Consider the following 19285-nt stretch of genomic DNA (forward strand, 5'->3'; position numbering starts at 1 on the left):
TTTTTAATACAATTGTGTTTAAGGTTTAAAGTAATGACAGTATATTTTCTGCATTCCCAAATAGGTTTGCCAGCGCCAGGATAATAATACCCAAGGTTTGTTTTAAAACCATTGAAACTTCTGCCCAAGAACCCAAACGTTTTATCAGCTGTGGCAAAACCATAACAGGTTGTCCTTACTGTGTTTAATATGCATATGTTGACCTGCGGTAACTCTAATTGGGGGCAGCCATTGTTGGAAAACATACGAATTACCATACATCGCAGCAGAGTAGCAAGACCAAACAAAAATCACTTGGGGTCAAAATAACCAATGCAAAACTTTAGATGCCTGTACTTTATCACTATGTATAATTATTAAATGTTATGGATTGATTACATCAGGGGTCCGCAAATAGTGGGTCGTGACCCAAATTTGGGTCCCGAGACCTTCCAGTCTGGGTCACGAAATATTTCAAAATTTCCCATGAATATAAGCATCGCATCAACAGTATTAATGAACTTCGACATTTTTCAACCTTTAAAGGTTACATATGACTACGTAACTGTTACATACAGTCTATGTAACAATGCACTAAGTTAAGTGCACCTGCACAAGCAGTCATGCGTTTTCTGCACTATCTTATAATAAAATAGGCTTACCATATTTCCATTACCAAAAAGGAGGACACATTGGCAAAAAGAGCCTTAAAAATACTTCCCTCCAAAAATAGGGAAATTAAACCAAACAGTTTGGATGAAGTTTAACGTTTATCACAAATCACACTAAACCAAGGTAGTATTTTCACAATAGTGGTATGTAAAACCCACTTGTATTTCTAACAAAATAAGCTTAAGATATATTTTTGGCTGTTTTCAAAGGCATAGCTGTCACATTTTGATTTACTAAATCAAAAAACTTGAAAAGGAGGACATTTAGGCACTTTTTATTGTCCTCGGAGGACAACTTGGTTAAAAAGGAGGACATGTCCTCCAAAAAGAGGATGTATGGTAGGCCTATAATAAAAGCAAACAGATAAAAAATGGAAGTAGAGGATGATCTTCGGCTTGCTGTCTCTCAAATTATACCTCGAATTGATTTGCTGTGTTCTCAGCACAGAGCCCACCGTTATCATTTGTTAGAATAAATACATTTTACCTACTGTTTTATGTGAAAATAGCTACTAACAATAGCATAATAGCAGTCCTCATATTGATATTTAGTTGCTTAGTATTTTTCACAAACTTACATGCTAACAAAATGCTAGGGTCGTGAGAATTTAGAGCAATTTTTTAGGGTCGCACCAAAAAGTATTTGCGGACCCCTGCTTTACATGACACATAACATAAGTATAAATTTTGCAACATATGCCTGCACATTGAGGTTGTTGACTTTTCAGAATGGCAGTATATCATGCATTTGTACAGTTTGAACGAACTGCTTTTTGCAAGAATGTAAACATGATGTGTCAAAAGACAACAAACCCTTCAGGAAAGGGACCAATAATTTAACATATTGGTTTCCTGCTTTCGGTATTTGTAAAGAATAATCACAACTGTAGGCAAAAGTGGAAGACTACTGGGCCATATTTGCTTCAGGATTTAATTTTCTACCGCTCAGCCATAAGGATTGCACTTTCGGTATAAGAACATACACACATCACCAGGTGATGTAGAGAAGTGAGACTAGTCTGCAAGTTGACAGTGGAATTCGTTAGTAAGTAAGTAGTGCACTAGACTCTGTTATAGAGGCACATTTTTATATGAAACATACCCCTGGTGACAAGACTGTTTTCCAACACATGTACAAGGAGTTTATTTTGTGTATATACAAGCGTAACAAACAACACAGAAAGGGTGCATTGAAATTCCAATTAAAAACAAATTTTGGCAGCTTTTGTTTGTCTGTGTTCAAACATATCGTATTTAAAAATAATTTTGAATGTCAATTTTGATCAAAAGCAACATAAAACCTGTTTACTAGTTTAAAACTAATCAACAGAATCCGATTGACTGGCTGGTGAAGTGACATTTTGTGCCGAACCTCCACTGGTGTCTTGTCTTGACCACACACCATTCTAGATAAACATTAAATGCTAGTAATGGCATTTTTAATCAAAACAGAAAATTCACTTCCAGATAACAACCCTGAACATATTCAGCTAAACAAAAATTGCAACTTATTTTTGTCCAAATTGGGTTTAAATTTGTTTCCTAAATTTTCATACCCACCTGTGGACTGTATATGTTAGCTTGTCCACCCAAAGCATTTCTTTCTCCACCAAATCCCACATTCTGCAAAGAAGTTATAATTATTAGTAAAAGTTCTATTTTGTGCAGCAAAAAAAAATACTGGTACCTGTTGTTGATTGGCAAAACGGTCTCCATTAACTCCGATGAACATTTCACCCTGTTGCCCGTATGCTCGTTGAGAAGGACTCGAGTAATCTGCAACAAAATGTCATGGTCATTTAAACAGTTCCTTATAGTGTTAAATACACAAATTACACATTGTACGTAAAAAAATACAAAGGCATTATAGGTTTATTGTGAATTTTCTTAGGATTTGGGCACTTATTTTCCAACATTTTTTAAATTATGGACTCCCACACATGGAAAGTAGCGAATTATGTACTTACTGGAGGCCTGCTTAAAACAACAGTTTACTCACTTTTATAAACTTTTTACACAAAATATGTCACAAGCATTTCAAAATCATCCTAATCTTGCACAACCACCATTTGCCAAAATTTTGAAAGCAAGATTTAGCTGCACCGATGATTTAATATAAGCTCATAACTTTTCTTTGTGATAACCATAGGTATGAAAAACTTCGTTTCTTTTTTTAGAGCAGGGCTCGCCAAACCCGCAAAGGGATTTTTGGTTCAACAGAACGTTTTGTAACTTAGTACATTAAAGTTTGCAGAAACAAAGAATCACAGACAAGAGTAAAGAATTGTGATTATGTACAAACAATCGAGTTCTTGTAATAGAAGAAAGGAACATTCCTAGTTACAGGAGACACCTATACATTCTATATAATTTTACAATTTAACAACTGCACCACATGACTTGTGCAACTTTTTGTCTACAATTTTCAGAGTATTTCTATGCAAAAATCTACTTTGGCCTGAAGTAGGTGTATCAGATCCTGTGTCTGGGGATCCTTCCATCAGTGTTTGGTTGGAATCCTGGTCTGGTGGCGTTCCACTTATTCCATCTTGCTGGACACATGCTTGTTGTGCTTCAACAATAATTTCAGTATTTCTGAAAACACTTGATCTCACAATAATGTCTCACCTGCACTAACAGCTGCTTGTGCTGTTTTGGCTGCATACAAGTTTGCTTCTTCTTGAAACTTTCCGATGTTTTTTTTGTAGCGAATTCTTTTGTTTCCAAACCAATTAGAAACCTATGATAATGATACATAAGATAATTTACAGTGATTTTAGTACAAATACATGAAACACATGTATTACAGTACATTGCCTTTTCCTGCACAATAAGCACGAAAAGCCAAATTTAAATGTTTAAAACCAAAGTGTAGTTTTTTACCTGAGATACAGTAATTGTACATTTTCTGGCCAATTCTTCTTTTGCTTCTTCACTTGGGTAGGGATTACTTAGATGTGAGTAAAAGTATTCATTTAAAACCTCAGTTGCCTGCTTGCTAAAATTCCGTCTTTTTCGTCTGTGAAATACAGGTAATTAGATAAAAACATAGATAACACATGGTACTATTACCTAGCATCCAAAAAACGGGATCTGAGTATCATAACTGCTTCACAAGTGCTTTGCTTTAGCTGAAGTTGGATGTTGTTAAACTTTTTGGTAATTATTGTTATCATTCTTTCAATTTCTTTGTTGGAAATTGGCCTTGTGCGACTTTGTTCTCGTAAAAGGTTCATGACATGGCTAGTGAACTCATTACATGCCTATAAAACAAACAGCATTTATAAAGCACACAAAAACAGCATAAACATGTCTTCATCATACAACATCCATAATACCTGATTGTATTTTTCTAACTCTGAGTGATATATCTGTCGAATTTGGGCTAACTTTGCACGATAATCACTATGTTCAGCATTATCATTTCCTGAAGAGGCAGCTGCTGCGACTGCAGCAGCTGAGCCACTACCTTCTGGACCAGACACGCCCTGTAAGGGTTAAGTTATAGTTTTTTAACATGCAAAATGGAAGCAAAAAATAGATCTCAAACCTCTGATTCAAGCATTCTATCCAGACGAAGCTGCTGTGGGTCAGGTGGTTCATCTTCAGGAGGAGATCGCATATTTAAAACTTAAAACATGTTACTTGTTAAAAGGCAAGTTCACACTGCTCTACGGCATGCTAGGTATATAATTAAGATCCTTCATTGCTTGTCGTTCAGCTTGTGCTTTTGTAGATACATTTTACTTTAAGCAAATGTTACAATTTGCTGCGCCCATTTTTGTGTCCAGGTTTGTGAGGAGTATGTTGTTAAAACGAGTGTCAAAAGGCAAAGGGCAAGAGAAAAGCCTCCCTGTTTCTTTCCTCTCAGTTTTCAATGCATTCTTTGAGTATTTGAGCAGAAAACAAACTGGTAAAAAGTCTGTACTTTTCATAGAAGGAGTAAAAAACAAAAAGAAACTTCCCCCTTTTATCAGCATAATTTATTCGCTTTAAGCAAGTTCATATTTGTTTAAAATTACCCTGTTTTCTACCAGATGATTTTAAAACGTTAGCAGTGAAAAATTCAAAACGCCACATGCCAGCCACGTTACATATTTGTGACACATTTTTTAAAGTTGATAGCATCATGTTATTTTTTCCCCTTTTTTGGGCCCCCTCATTTGAGTTGGTCCATGCACTTTTGACAAGAAATTTACATAAGATTGGGATGAAACAGGGGGTAGACACAGTCTTGTCATCTATTTTTACTACATAGCCACAACAGTAAACTTTTTTTAAAAATGACAATTTTTTTGCATATTAGACTTGATCATTGTGGTCGTTATTTGATTAGTTTGGCTGTAGAACCCCTGGGCAATTACCCACCAAGTCACAAACATGGGGCAAAACTGTATACAATGTTAGAGTTGGATAAAATTCGAACAGTTTGTAGAATGTGCCATTTTTAGGTGTCAATCGGTGTGCTTTGCCCTGTAGCCCCAACATTTACATCACTAATCATAAAATGCGTGAATTTTTTAAACAAAGTCAGAACCGGATGAAATTTTGACAGTTTGTAGACTACACCTTTGTGGGATGCAAATTGTTGTATTTAATTATATAGCCCCACTAGTTTTCCCACCACCTTTCATTAATTTCTGACTGTATGTGGATTATACCATTGTGAATTGTCCACAGTTGTATCACTCCCAAGATGACTCACTGGCCCCCATATGACTGCACTGAAATGGTGCAGCAAAGCAGTAAGATAAACTACAGATGAACTGAACATTTTCCTTGAAGCTTAAAAGTTTCATCCAAATCTATCAGGCGGGGGCAAAATACCCACTTAACACTAACCTGACTTTTCTTTGATTTCACATAAGACTTGAAACAAAGCTCCTTTCATTCGATGAACATTAAGTGCATGTTTTCTGCAAATATACAGCATACCAATTAAAAATCTTAAAATAGTGGTTGGAAACCAACCACATGAAAACTCATCATGCCGCTTCCCTTAAGCATAGAGGTCCAAACTTTAAAGGTGGCTATCCTTTATATTTTCATTTTATATATTCTACATCCTATTTACTGATTTACTATACACACCATTTGATCTACACACATGATTGTTTTTGCAAGCATAAACAAATGGGTGGCCAAACATGTGTTGATGGCAATTGATTACACTATAAAAATCTTCAGGTTATTTTTAGATTCTTAAGGACAAATTAATAAAAAGCATAAAACCAAATTTGAATGGTTTGTCCATATTTTTTATAAATCATTATCTTGTCATCTGTTTTCAAAAGTGGTAACAAAGAGCGGCAGAAAATCTTCAAATCCCCTTCGAATTTAATCTCTAAAAGCTATCTAAATCTCTAAAATTAGAATCACTAACAATTAGGGAGCCATTTGCAGCAAAGGTACACATAACAAATTGTTCTTCACTTACCTTTGTTTCGCAAAACGTATATTGACCTGCAGTAAACTATCGCCATGCAAAAGCCAAATAACCGTTAATGACCCTATTAACACGTTTTTCAATAGCACACAGTCCAGTGTTCAACAACTTATTTTTATTTGACCAAACATAAAGAAGTTCTTTTGTGATGTAAAATCATTCTTACAGGGTTTTGCCATACATACAAGTTGACCTTCAGTGACCTCTTGTCATAAATACTAAACAAGAAACCCACTACAAACAATTGCTTAAAATTTCAATGCATTTTCAGCGCATAGGGCCTGTATTTCGGACCTTTAGGAACGGTAAATGTAAAAACGAATATTAAGGACCATTAGAAATGGTAAGCCTAAAAAACAAATAAATAAAAATATGGAATAAACACATTCAGTAACTGTTTTTTCTTTTAATTACAATCATATTTGACTTAGTTATTAAACTTTAACCAACAATACCTGGCTTGCGCCTCATCCAAGCTTTGGTCTGTTATGGTCATGATTTGTTGCAAAACATCACTGATGTCTTGTTTTCTAGTCACATTCAATATACCATCATTGTTGCTTCTGTTTTCCAACTCTACAGTGCTGGGACCTCCAGAACTATTAGTGTTGTAGTCACCACCACCATGCATTGGTCCAGTCATAAAACCCTATAACATAGAAGTTACATGAACATTTGATGCTAAAAGCCGGAATCAAATAATCATTCGCATTTCAAATCAAACTAGAAAGGTGGCTTTCTGATATACTTCCATTTTATATATTCTATATCCTATCCAATTTCCTATACACATCATTTAATCTACACATATGATTGTTTTTCTAAACAAAAACGAATGGGTCCCCACATGCATGTTTGTACGGATTTACGGTAAACAAATGTTGCGGTCATTTTTAGATTTTTTAAGGACAAATTTTTAGAAAGCTTTAACCCAACAATCAAAAAAATATGTTTGTATTCTTTTTGCACTATTATTGTCATATAATTACTTATCTTGCTTTGACCCAGTTATTGCTGTCCAAGGTCAGGTTTTAAACACAATTCTTTCTAGAAAGCCGTAACAGTTGTGTTACAGACACTATACATTAAAAAGCAAATTGCTACAAGTGTATACATAACAAAGTTTTTTTCATTTAACTTTCTTTCGCAAAACGAGTACCATTGACCTGTAGTAACCTCTCAGGGTGCATACGCCAAACGACTGTTTGTCCTTTTGACAGCATTTTCAATTGCATGCCGTCCTTAGTGTTCAACAATACCATTTGCCTAATTTATACATGCCTTAAATATTGATTCCTAAATTGATTGTCTAAAATAAAAATAAATAGCTACATTATGACTTATGACGAAAAAAAGTTCTGAACTGTGTTTGTAACACCTACTGGCTGACCTTTAGTAACCTGTGGTCATGCGGCGGCCAAGCTGACAACGAGCATTTAAAAAAACATTTATCTTGCAAAAAAGTCAAGTTATTTTTTCATCTTTATGTTGATTAACACAGTTTTGCTTGACATATACGAAACCGAAGCATGTTTATATCACGTCATAGGTGTGAAACCTTCGCCAAATCTGAAAATGTGTGTGATAACTTAATAAAACGACATAGCATTGCTGTGCAAAAACAGCTGATTTCTAATCACTGACACGACGTCTCGTAAATCGTCGAGCATTCCAAAGAGCGTTATACAGATTTATGTTTCCTGTGGGTGAACCACTGGGTCATTCAGGGGCAAACTTCTCAAGGATCAAGTTTAGATTAATAACTAACATATGTCCAAATTTGAATAAATTTGAAGCACTCTTTCTTTACCACATGAGCGTTACAAACCAGCATTATAATTTTACATTTCGGGGGCCTGTAGGTGAACCACTGGGTAATTCGGGGTCAAACTTCTGGAAGATCAAGTTTGGATTAACTAGAACGGTGGCTTTCTGATATACTTCCATTTTATATATTTTATACGATATTTACCAATTTACTATACACATCATTTGATCTACACATATGATTGTTTTTGTAAACAAAAACTAATGGGTTCCCACATGCGTGTTTGTGCGGAGTTACGGTAAACAAATGTTGCGGTGATTTTTAAATTCTTAAGAACAAATTTTTAGAAAGTGTTAACCCAACAATGAAAAATTTTGTTGTATTTTTTGGCACTTATTATTATTGTCGTATAATTACAAAAACATTAAAAAAGAACGAAACAAATACTTTCAATTTAATCTCTTGCTTTGACCCAGATATTGTCGTCCAAGGTCGGGTTTTAAACACAATTTTTTCTAGAAAGCTGTAACAGTTGTGTTACAGACAATTAAAAAGCGATTTGCCGCAAGTGTATACATCATTTAACTTTGTTTCGCAAAACGAGTTTTTCATTTAACTTTGTTTCGCAAAATGAGTACCATTGACCTGTAGGAACCTTTAGGGTGCACACACCAAACGACTGTTTGACCTTTTGACACCGTTTTCAATAGCACGCCGTCCTTGGTGTTCAACAACACCGTTTGACCTAATTTATACATGCCTTGAGTATTTGATTAAAAAAAAACAAAAAAAAAACGCTACGTTATGGCGAAAGAAAGTTCTGAACTGTGTTAGTAATACCTACTAATTGACCTTAAGTAACCCGCGGCCAACCTGACAACGAGCATTTAAAAAACTTTTATCTTGCAAAAAAGTCAAGTTTATTTTTTCATATTTAGTTTGTTTGACAAAGTTTTGCTTGACATTATACGAAACCGAAGCACGCTTATTAGGTTTAAATCGTGTCATATGTGTGAAACCTTTGCCAAAACTGAAAATGTGAGTGATAACTTAATAAAACGACATAGCATAGCTGCGCAAAAACTGCTGATTTCTAATCACCAACATGACTGTCTCGTAAAATGTCCGTCCGGTCGTCAAGCTGAGCACTCCCGCTGCATTCACCCGCCTTAATCGTAAACAAGTGAATTACTACCTTGAGAGTTGAGACTTCTATCTGACTGACAGTGTACACATATTATGGACTGTAAAAGTAACTATTTGGCAGATTAAGGCACATTTTTTAAATATTAAACAAATAACCTACTGCAAACAATTGTTTAACATTTCAGCACATTAGGGCTTGTATTTCTGGCCTAAAACTTATTATTTGGGGGTTTAAGGGGTAAAAATGGGTGAATCCAATAAAAAGTTACAAAATTCTTTAGAATAGCTTACATTGCACCAACCAACAAAGCATGAAACTCTCAGATTATGTACGTTAGTCAGTACAGCTGTTTTACATTTTTTTCGTTTTGGGGGCCTGTGGGTGAACCGCTGGGTCGTTTGGGGTCAAACTTCAGAAGGATCAGATTCGGAACAATAACTAACATCTGTGCAAATTTGAAGAAATTTAAAGCACTCTTTCTTGACCAATCGCATTTAACAAACCAGCGTTAGACACAAACGAATATTTTGGGGTTAAAGGGGTAAAATGGGTAAATCTTTTTTTAAAGTATAAAATTCTTTGAAATACCTTATATTGGACCAAACAACAAAGCATATAACTCCTAAATGAAGTACTTCAGCAAGTATAGCGGTTTTAAAAATTTCACGTTTTGGGGGGCTGTGGGTGAACCGAGGGATCAAATGGGGTCATAATTCACATGGACCGTCTTTAGACCAATATCTATAATGTGTGTAAATTAGAAAAAGTTTGAACCATTCTTTCTTGACCAAAACATGGGAACAGATCTGCGTTAGACGGAAAAAAAGAAAAAAAATATATAGACAAAAACAATATGTGTCCCCTTCAGGGAAGGGGAGCCATAATTACCTGTAAGTTGCTGAGTGATGTCGGAGGGCTGATATAAGATCCTTGGTCAGTCATTTCATGCCACAAAATTACATAATTTTACATGCATTACAGCTGAAGATCTACAATGAACAGGTCCAACTTTGTTAAAAAAAATCATCCAGTTAAGTGCATTTTGCTTTAAAAAAACATTTAATGGGGTTTTAAAACATTTTCACTTTCATGTGAAAGTTGAACAAACACTTTTTTCAAAATTTCAGAAGCATAGACAAAGACAGTGTCAAAGATTTTTTTTTACATTGTGGTGTGTTTGTGCAATGTAAATCTATTTTAAGATTTACAAGATTATTTCAAACAAACTGATTATTTTTTGCTTTTTCCAAACTCGCCACAAAAAGAAAAGGCTGCAAAAAGAGAAACTCTTTTGTAATAAAAAACTAAATTTGCTGTTTTATCAACTGTGCACTTTTGTTGGCGCTTTTTTGAAGTCCCAGAGTTCCGATAATTGCCACAAAAACTATGGACTATGCCTACTGCAATACATACGATGGTGCAGGGAAGCGTTTTAGGCTGCAAAAGGCTACTGCCCATGCCCTATTATTTGGACCACCCAAAGTTGGATATATGGACAAAACATATTTGTTACCACAAACAGATTGGGAAGTAATAAGTGGACTAAAATATTCTGCAAAAATAAGCTATGAATGCAAAATTTATGATGTAAAGAACATCAATATAATTTCTAATATCTAACTGATTTATTTTAATTTCATGTTAGATGACATTGTCCTTATCACCACTGTCAGGGTGTGTGTTTTGTACTCACGGTAAAAAAAATTCATGTGTAGGCAACCTATGAAGACTGTTATAGCATAGCAGATGCAAGCAATAAGTTTAGTAATACAAGTTGAAATGTGAGTGTCAGTCTCAAAACTTTTCTGAGGGGGGTGCCCAAACACCACACAAATCCAGTAACAAACTGTAACATCCGATGTGAGCCCATAAAAAGAGAAAGAATATATTATGTGAGAAGAGATGACATGTTTACTTGACGAACAATGCTCCACATGTTTGGGTCAAGCATGTAACACAAATTTGTTCCATAAAACATATGAAACCCTGGGTTCAATTTGAAAGTTATGATTTGACATGATCCTTTTGTAATTTTCCTATGGTCAAAACTAAATAGAAAAAGTATTAAGACTCCATACTGTTCCAGTTAAATGAATGTCACACAATTATTCTTCTTTAAAAAAGTTCCTGATGTGTGCCCAAAAATTCATAATTATATAACAGTAGAAAAAATTTAAGCTAACTCTAGTGTAAAATATTTTCTATGACAAAAAACAGGCGATTTCAAAAAGAGTTAGTTTGTTATGAGTAACTGTGGTATTTTTAGGTAAAGATGCACAAATTTTAAGCATTTTTTCTGCCACATTTTTTCAAGCTATCAAGTTAAAAACTGATTTTTTTATTCGCTGTTCACTGGTACTTCACAAGTCCGACCACCTTTTCCAAATCTGTTGGGGTGCCTTCGAATACTACAGGTGCGCTTGGTAACCTTTTTTCATGCAACGTAACTTAAAAATGCATTCACTTTAGTGCGATTAAACTCATACTAGGTGCAACATGACTCGAAAATACTACAGCTGACCTGTTTTTATGCGACGAATCGTAAATACTGCAGATAACGTTAAACACGTAAATAATGCTAAAAACGTGCTACGATAGTCCCAACACACACCCAAAACCCTAACCATCGCACTAACTATGAGTTTACTCTCTTCAAAAAAGGTTACCTGCACTATTTACAGGCTTTGCTGCATTAAAACGAGTTACCTGCAGTATACCAAGCGAAGTACCCAGCACACCAAGTGAAGTACCTAGCAGACCAAGTGCACTTAGCGCACCAAGCGGACCTGCAGTATTTGAAGGCCCCAAATCCTTTGCACAAAAAAAGAGCACTAATGAACTAGGACAAAGTACAAAACTCATACATGCAAGCATTAGTGTGCAGCAGGATGAAACCAAGACCAACCAGGTTGCAGCCTGTCATGCTAATTTTTCACTTCTAATTCAGTTACAGTTACTGTTTACCATACTGTTGAACTTGAATTTTGGGTAGTTATTTTCTGTTTAGCTATTGCCTAAATATTGGACAAAATTCAGTCCAGTACCATTAACTTCCTTCTTTACCCCTATAGATGTAAGACTGTCAAGTGTCAACTAACGTACTGTCTTATGATTGTGATGAAACATTTAGTTTCACCATCAAGTGAGTAGTTACTTTTCTAAGTGGGCTGCAGGCTGGAAAATTTTGCTTGGAGGGCTGGATGCCCGGATCGTACTATAAACAACTCATGATACTGAATGTTTGTCATGACAAACCCTCACCGAAACCCTAATAGGTATAATACCCCTAGACCAGGGGTTCACAAACTTTTTTGGTCTGTGGCCCAAATGTCTATTTAATAGTTTGGGAACAAAAAAATAACTCAAAAACAGGCGAAATGGTTTATAGCAATTTTTTTGAATGAGATACATGCTCCTGAAATTTGAATACAAGATTCGGAATTCTTTGCAAATATTAAGTTTTTCGAAACAAAGCGCATAATATCTACAGTATAACAAAACAGTAGAATCTGTTCAAATGGCTCTGTGGCCCATTGAAAATGTCTTGGTGTCCTAGTACTGGCCACTGGGCCATGGCCAGCAGTTTGGGAACCACTGCCCTAACCGTCAGCATTGAAATAAGTTTCATTGATAAATTGCATATTTTTGAGTAGCCCGTACAAAACCTACACACATTGTGCATTTTTTTAACACAAGCTTAATTGCTTAAACACGAACGCAACTTTACGCAAATATAGTTGTCATTTGTCAGAATCATAAACTCAGTTTTGTGGGGCCCTTTGAACTTTCGCTAAAACAATTGAGCTGCTGCGCAAAAGCCAAGTAATTAACTTTCACAATTTTCTAAACTACCGAAGTATATATTTGAAAGTTTTAAATTCTGATTCTAAATATGGATGCCAACTGCCAAATATAATCGGCTTTATTTTTCCAAAAATAAGAAAAACTAACAAGAACATTTTAGGCACCATGACAAATTGCAAAATAATTTACAATTTAAAAGCAAAAAATCGGTAGATACTTTGACGCCAATAACTAGCGGCACTGGAGTCCGGTTCACTTTAGATCAAATGTCAAATAGTTTAATTTCTTTCTTTCTTTTGCAGACTTGTAGAAATGCCGGCGGTTAGGGCTATTCGGGTCAGGTGAAGGTTTAAAATCATAAATAACGTTAAAAACAAACATTTTCCAAACATTTGACCTGACGTTACCTTCTTAACCTAAAGTGAACCGGACTCCAGTGCCGCTAGTTTTCGGCGTCAAATCATGGTCAAATCATAGATGGTAAGCACTTTTTTCCAAGGAATGCAGCCTGACTACGGTAACTATAGCCAGGTGATTGTTTCCGTCATGGTAGTTGGTTTCAATTTGGCGCGTGGTGATACCGGTTTTGTTGCTTCTTGTTATAATGTGACATGTAGTCTGCAGTCTGCACCAACTATTTTTGTTAAAAAAACTTTACGGATAACATTTTGAATTGTAATTTATTTTGCGCAAAGTCGCGAACATCGTCTGCAACCTGTTTAATATCACACAATGTATTTTTGTTTGTTTTTTTAGAAAGACTGTAGCCTATAAAGAACAGCTACACTGTACTATAGTTTACAAAAATTTTAAAATATTTTATAGTATACTAAAATAGTATAATACAGGTCATGTGCCCTTCAAGTCTACAGCATCAAGTCAGCCACTGGTGAAAGCATTTGGTTCTGATGGGCGAAACCTTTTTTCCTGACTGACATGCCATGACCATCACCATTGGGAACATATTGCTCAACTTTAACAATTTTGCCTGCCAATTACAAAAGCAACAAAATGGTGTTGAAATCAGGGACAAGAAATCAACCAATAAGTGTGAGGTAGGTATCAGATGGCAGAACACAAACATATTTTTGTGTCAGATTAAGAACAGACATAAATAACAGAAACTTCACAAGTTAACAGAAAAAAACCCTAATTTTTGAAAGGATTTTGCTTCATTAAAAATGTCCAGTTAACCAAAGACCCCTGCCTTAAAAAATGAATACTCACTCAAAATAGTACATACTGTGTTCCTCATAAAAACTTAACTTTTAGTTACTAATTTTACTAATTCAGAAAGTTCAGGTTTTTACATCAATATTGATTCTGAATTTATAAACAGATCTCATAAACAAGTAAAAGATGCTTCTTGCAATGAGGTGATGTTTACACAAGATGATAGCATCAACAAGAAATTTGGTCAGTTACTATTGTCATCCAGTGAGTGCATGGTGTTTATGACTGAAAAAAGTGCAACTTCTAGAAATACTTAAAAACATTTTTTTTCTATTTTCTAATACAGATTTTGTTGGTTGCAGACTTGCAGTACACTTTCTTTCTGTGCAACCCACTCTCACATAAAATCTCCAGCATGCACGCCTGTGTTATCGGGCTGATAATTGTGCGCAGGTATTTTTGCAGTGTATATGGCTATACTAAATTTTCTTCCAATGTACAAAATTTATTGCTCATACAATATGTAAATCTGTTGCCATGGTAGTTTTATTTTTGTTGAAAAGGTTTAGTATTTCTTTAGCAATGTCTACATCAGGGGTTCTTAACCAAGGGTTCTCGTACCCCCAAGGGGTGTGAGAACTGTTCCTAGGGGGTGCGGGGATGCTGAATCATTAAGGTTGGTTAGATCTATTCTATATATTATAATTAAGAAACCCAGGGGGGTGCAAAAAAAAGAAAAAAAGGTTAAGAACCACTGGTCTACATTCTACAGGCAGTCAGAATAAAGATTGCATATTGTCTGGGTGTTGGTTATTACCCATTGATAAATTAATCATTTCTCCAACCAATTAGAGCTTGGTTGTCGAATACAGTAGTACAAACATTTTTTTTTTCTTGTATGATATTTACCACAAATGACATTTGAAGATAGTTTATATAATGGAAGCTGTTTTTATGCATGCTGAGTGCAGATTTTTTTCTTGGTACTATTGGGTTATTTTTACATTTTGTGAGGAAGACTCAGTTAAGGTTTAATTAACATCAGGAGCTAAATATACCAATAACTTGAGGTTTTTGTTCTAATTGACAAACCTGTCACATCTTTCAGCAAATGTGTTTTTGGTATTTTTGTTGGTAAAAACCTTCTCACTACGGTCAAATTTTACTGTAACTATTTCAATCAAATTGTATACTTTCAGTTTAATATTATAATAAAAATGAATATTCCTTATTTTCTTTCTGAAGTTTTTGAAAAACTGATGTTTGTTTATTGATTCATTTACAATACAATTTCAAAATCAATATGATTACCTAATTTGCCTTTTTAATGATAGTCACAGGCTTGTACTTCATATAACTAAAGGACTCATATTTTATGTGTGTTTAATTTATGAATAAAACAGCCTTTTGCAATGCACTGGCACAAACAGTAAAATGTTACAAAACAGAAATGTGAAAGAGAATGTGAAACATGGATTTTTTTGTTTAAAACAAAAATATGGCTTCTGTAATTACAATTGTATGATTAAATGCTTTTTTAAGAAAATCGCAAACATGTTTGCTTCAAACTAGCCAGTAAACTGTGTTTTATGTTAGGATATTAATGCATGATCAAAACATTGTGTATGGTGTAGTAGGTTCTGGGTGGAGTTTATACCAAAAATAAAAAGGCATTTGCACAGCTTTGTGGTCTTCATTTCTCAGAAAAAGTTTCCATTTAAAAAGGGAGAACAGTTCCGTTTTGTTAGTCATTTAAGTCGCAATATGGCTGGGTCTCCCAACTGTGTTAAAAATTCGATGTTGAATAAAATAGTTCGAGTATATATATTAAAAAAACAGGACAGTGAAGTTCACGAGTAGGAGCAAAACTTCATCAGAATCAACCCTAACATTGAATCTTTTATATGGGAGTGTTTATACGCATTTAATGTTTAATAAGTACCTCAAACTCCTTTTGAGAGCGTACACAATATAACTTACCTACCTAAAACCAAGAACACAAACTGGCGCCAGTTTGTTTACAACGGTATGTGACGTCATAATGCGTACATTTTTATTCATGGTAGTCAGGCTGCATTCCTTGGAAAAAAGTGCTTACCATCATAGATAACTTAAGTTATCTATGGTCAAATTATCTTCAATGGGGCAGTTAATTAAAATATTAAATGACCACACGATGTCGCCACGCAACAGTTATTGTTGGCGGCGGATTTGTATTGCGGGACTACTGTTGTCTGATGAATTCGAACGTGTGAAAGAAAAGTTTAGGAAATTAATCATATTGCTGGTTTAGGCAAGTAATAGAAGATTACTATACTGTACTATACTAAAATGCCTCAGAGTTTTTTTTAACCCAAAGACAGCATTATGGCAGATAGAGGAATCAGAGTGCAAGATTTGTCAGCATCCTTTGATGTATTTGTTAACATCCCTAACAATGCTAAAAGGAAAAAGCCATCTTGAAAATATTTCAGTTGTAAAGGACAGGCCTACTGCATCAGAAGAATCCATGTTGAGAGAGTCATAGGACTTGCTAAAATATACAAGATATTAAAGCAATCCATGCCGGACAATACTAATTTACGGAAAACGGAAATGACGGAAACGAAAGAAACGACATACTAATTTACGGAAATAGGAAAAGACGGAAATAATTCAAATCTAATTTACGGAAATAGGAAATATTTTCAAAATGACGAAAATCGAGAAGGATCATTCTCTATGCGATTCTTATGACGGAAATCGACAGAGATCATTCTCTATGTGTTTCTTATGACGGAAACCGACAGAGATCATTCTCTATGTTTTTCTTATGACGGAAATCGACACTTAACATTCTCTATACATTTCTTATGACGGAAATCGACGTATACTATTCTCTATGCATTTCTTATGACGGAAATCGACAGAGATCATTCTCTATGTGTTTCTTATGACGGAAATCGACACTCAACATTCTCTATGTGTTTCTCATGACGGAAATCGACAGAGATCATTCTTTATGTGTTTCTTACGACGGTAATCGACGGAGATCACTCTCTATGTGTTTCTTATGACGGAAATCGACAGATATTTTCTGAAGAAATTTGGGCAGGTAGTGGCAGTTTGTTTATAATGCAGTAGCAGTTCATAATCAAATGAACGCCACAATCGAATGAATTTGATTGCAGTGGGACATCGGTGCATCGCAAGAAACGCCAATCATCAATTCCGGTTGTTTGAACCGCTACTGCAAAGCATGCTTTGACGATGTTGAATGTGGCCGCCAAATGATTTTTACCTTGGGACAATGATGTTGACAAAGAATCTAATAAAAATATTGCCCGCTGTTTGAAGTCTACCACAATCAGATACCAATAAATTCCAGTATTTGCAGCAAACATTAATCTGTCCCAATTTAAAATCTGCAATAATTTGATGCTCGTTTTCAATCGAGCAATTGATCAAAAAACTGTCACCAAATAGATAACCTTCTGTGTCAGAATGTATCGCCTTCACAGCTCTCTCAATAGTTAAGTCATCCAACCAATTTTGTTCATCTAAGCATTTCCACGTTATACTGGATGTATTTTCTTGTGGTAGTTTGATTTCAACAATTACTTTTTCCCATAGGTATGGCGTTGGTAGAGGAGCATGTTCCGTTTGTTGTAGACAGTCGTCGCTGGTGTCAAGTTCCGAAAGTATAGAAGATACTCTTAATATGCTAAATGTGTCATACACTTGAATGATATTTCTTTTCTTTTTTGGTGTTGATGTAGAAATAACCTTAGAATGGTCTATTGGATTTATCACGTCGGCTGCGGGATTAACTGAGTAGCCTAATCGTAATCCTTGGGTCGTGGTCTTTTCTTTCGATTTTTTTTCATTTCCTTTGTATTTCCGCATCATCATTGATAAAGAATAAGTTGCCGTGTCGTTCATTTGCCCATCAGGAATTTGAAGAGACATGTAGACTGCCGTTATGTGAAAGCATCGCCCAGTGCTCGGGCATGAACAACGCGAAGGTAATGGAAATAACTGCCCCTTCCTGGAAAGCAGAAAACCTGTCTGTGATGAACTTACAGGCATGATGCAAAAGATCGTTGTTGAGCTGTTTGTCGTAGTATTTTTTAAATACCTCGGTCGATTTGCTAGAAAACGTGACATACAAAGCACGATAATCTACTTTACTATTTGCATTAATCAAACGTTCCACGTCATCTTTCAAAAAACCTTTACATCGTCACTTTTGCTGTTTTGTCTGATCCAAGGTCCCACGTCTTTCAGCATGTGATTTGTACAAAATATGTTGGTCAATTTTGGAAAGCATTTTTTCAAACAATTTGACAAGCCCTTTTCACGATCTGTTGTGAATGGAATATTTCAGATTTTTGTTCAAACCGATTGCCGGAATTATATCAGTCAGGAATTGTTTCTGGTGATTCATTAATTTCCGATCGTGAATGAGGAAGGCAATCAGAAATACATAGAGAATGTTAAGTGTCGATTTCCGTCATAAGAAACACATAGAGAATGATCTATGTTGATTTTCGTCATAACAAACACATAGAGAGTGATCTCTGTCGATTTCCGTCATAAGAAACACACAGAGAGTGTTCTCTGTCGATTTCCGTCATAAGAAACACATAGAGAATTTTCTCTGTCGATTTCCGTCATAAGAAACACATAGAGAATGTTGAGTGTCGATTTCCGTCATAAGAAATGCATAGAGAATGATCTATGTTGATTTCCGTCATAACAAACACATAGAGAGTGATCTCTGTCGATTTCCGTCATAAGAAATGCATAGAGAATGATGTCTGTCGATTTCCGTCATAGGAAATGCATAGAGAATGATCTCTGTCGATTTCCGTCATAAGAAATGCATAGAGAATGATCTCTGTCGATTTCCGTCATAAGAAATGCATATAGAATGTTGAGTGTTGATTTCCGTCATAAGAAATGCATATAGAATGTTGAGTGTCGATTTCCGTCATAAGAAACACATAGAGAATGATCTCTGTCGATTTCCGTCATAAGAAATGCATAGAGAATAGTATACGTCGATTTCCGTCATAAGAAATGTATAGAGAATGTTAAGTGTCGATTTCCGTCATAAGAAATGCATAGAGAATGATCTCTGTCGATTTCCGTCATAAGAAATGCATAGAGAATGATCTCTGTCGATTTCCGTCATAAGAAACACATAGAGAATGTTCTCTGTCGATTTCCGTCAAAAGAAACACATAGAGAATGTTCTCTGTCGATTTCCGTCATAAGAAACACATAGAGAATGTTGAGTGTCGATTTCCGTCATA

The 19285-nt window shown here is 35.3% G+C and overlaps 2 protein-coding genes and 1 long non-coding RNA gene across 9 annotated transcripts; 1 reads left to right on the forward strand and 2 right to left on the reverse strand.

The window, feature by feature from the left end:
- Positions 1-1769: 1769 nt before the first annotated feature.
- On the reverse strand, positions 1770-10025 carry LOC145205445 (pre-B-cell leukemia transcription factor 1-like). 3 transcript variants are annotated; one of them, XM_080078170.1, is made up of 13 exons: positions 9900-10025; positions 8970-9032; positions 6552-6745; positions 5493-5566; positions 4201-4280; positions 3989-4138; positions 3723-3913; positions 3534-3669; positions 3279-3390; positions 3103-3222; positions 2338-2426; positions 2211-2273; positions 1770-2056 (listed from the first exon to the last, which is right to left on the reverse strand). In XM_080078170.1, the coding sequence occupies exons 1-13, from the start codon at positions 9951-9953 to the stop codon at positions 1970-1972; spliced, it is 1413 nt and encodes a 470-aa protein (XP_079934296.1). In that variant the 5' UTR covers positions 9954-10025; the 3' UTR covers positions 1770-1969. The 3 variants fall into 3 exon arrangements, with proteins under 3 accessions (XP_079934296.1, XP_079934297.1, XP_079934298.1); XM_080078171.1 differs by lacking the exon at positions 9900-10025 and adding an exon at positions 9302-9319 and having other exon boundaries at positions 8966-9032; XM_080078172.1 differs by lacking the exon at positions 8970-9032.
- Positions 10026-13291: 3266 nt separating this feature from the next.
- On the forward strand, positions 13292-15670 carry LOC145205156 (uncharacterized). Of its 5 annotated transcripts, none has more exons than XM_080077808.1 (4): positions 13315-13332; positions 13681-13870; positions 14155-14252; positions 14351-15670. In XM_080077808.1, exons 2-4 carry the CDS (start codon positions 13827-13829, stop codon positions 14530-14532), a joined length of 324 nt encoding a protein of 107 aa, XP_079933934.1. In that variant the 5' UTR covers positions 13315-13332; positions 13681-13826; the 3' UTR covers positions 14533-15670. The 5 variants fall into 5 exon arrangements, with proteins under 5 accessions (XP_079933938.1, XP_079933937.1, XP_079933935.1 ...); XM_080077807.1 differs by having other exon boundaries at positions 13322-13346; XM_080077812.1 differs by having other exon boundaries at positions 13292-13870; positions 14155-14231; positions 14335-15670.
- LOC145205157 (uncharacterized) lies at positions 15388-16104 on the reverse strand. The gene is made up of 2 exons (XR_013853605.1): positions 15973-16104; positions 15388-15769 (listed from the first exon to the last, which is right to left on the reverse strand). It is a non-coding gene; the product is annotated as an uncharacterized LOC145205157 (long non-coding RNA).
- Between the last annotated feature and the right edge of the window lie 3181 nt (positions 16105-19285).

Source organism: Phallusia mammillata, chromosome 8 (genome assembly GCF_965637545.1).
Source record: "Phallusia mammillata chromosome 8, kaPhaMamm4.hap1.1, whole genome shotgun sequence".
Lineage (NCBI taxonomy): Eukaryota > Metazoa > Chordata > Ascidiacea > Phlebobranchia > Ascidiidae > Phallusia > Phallusia mammillata.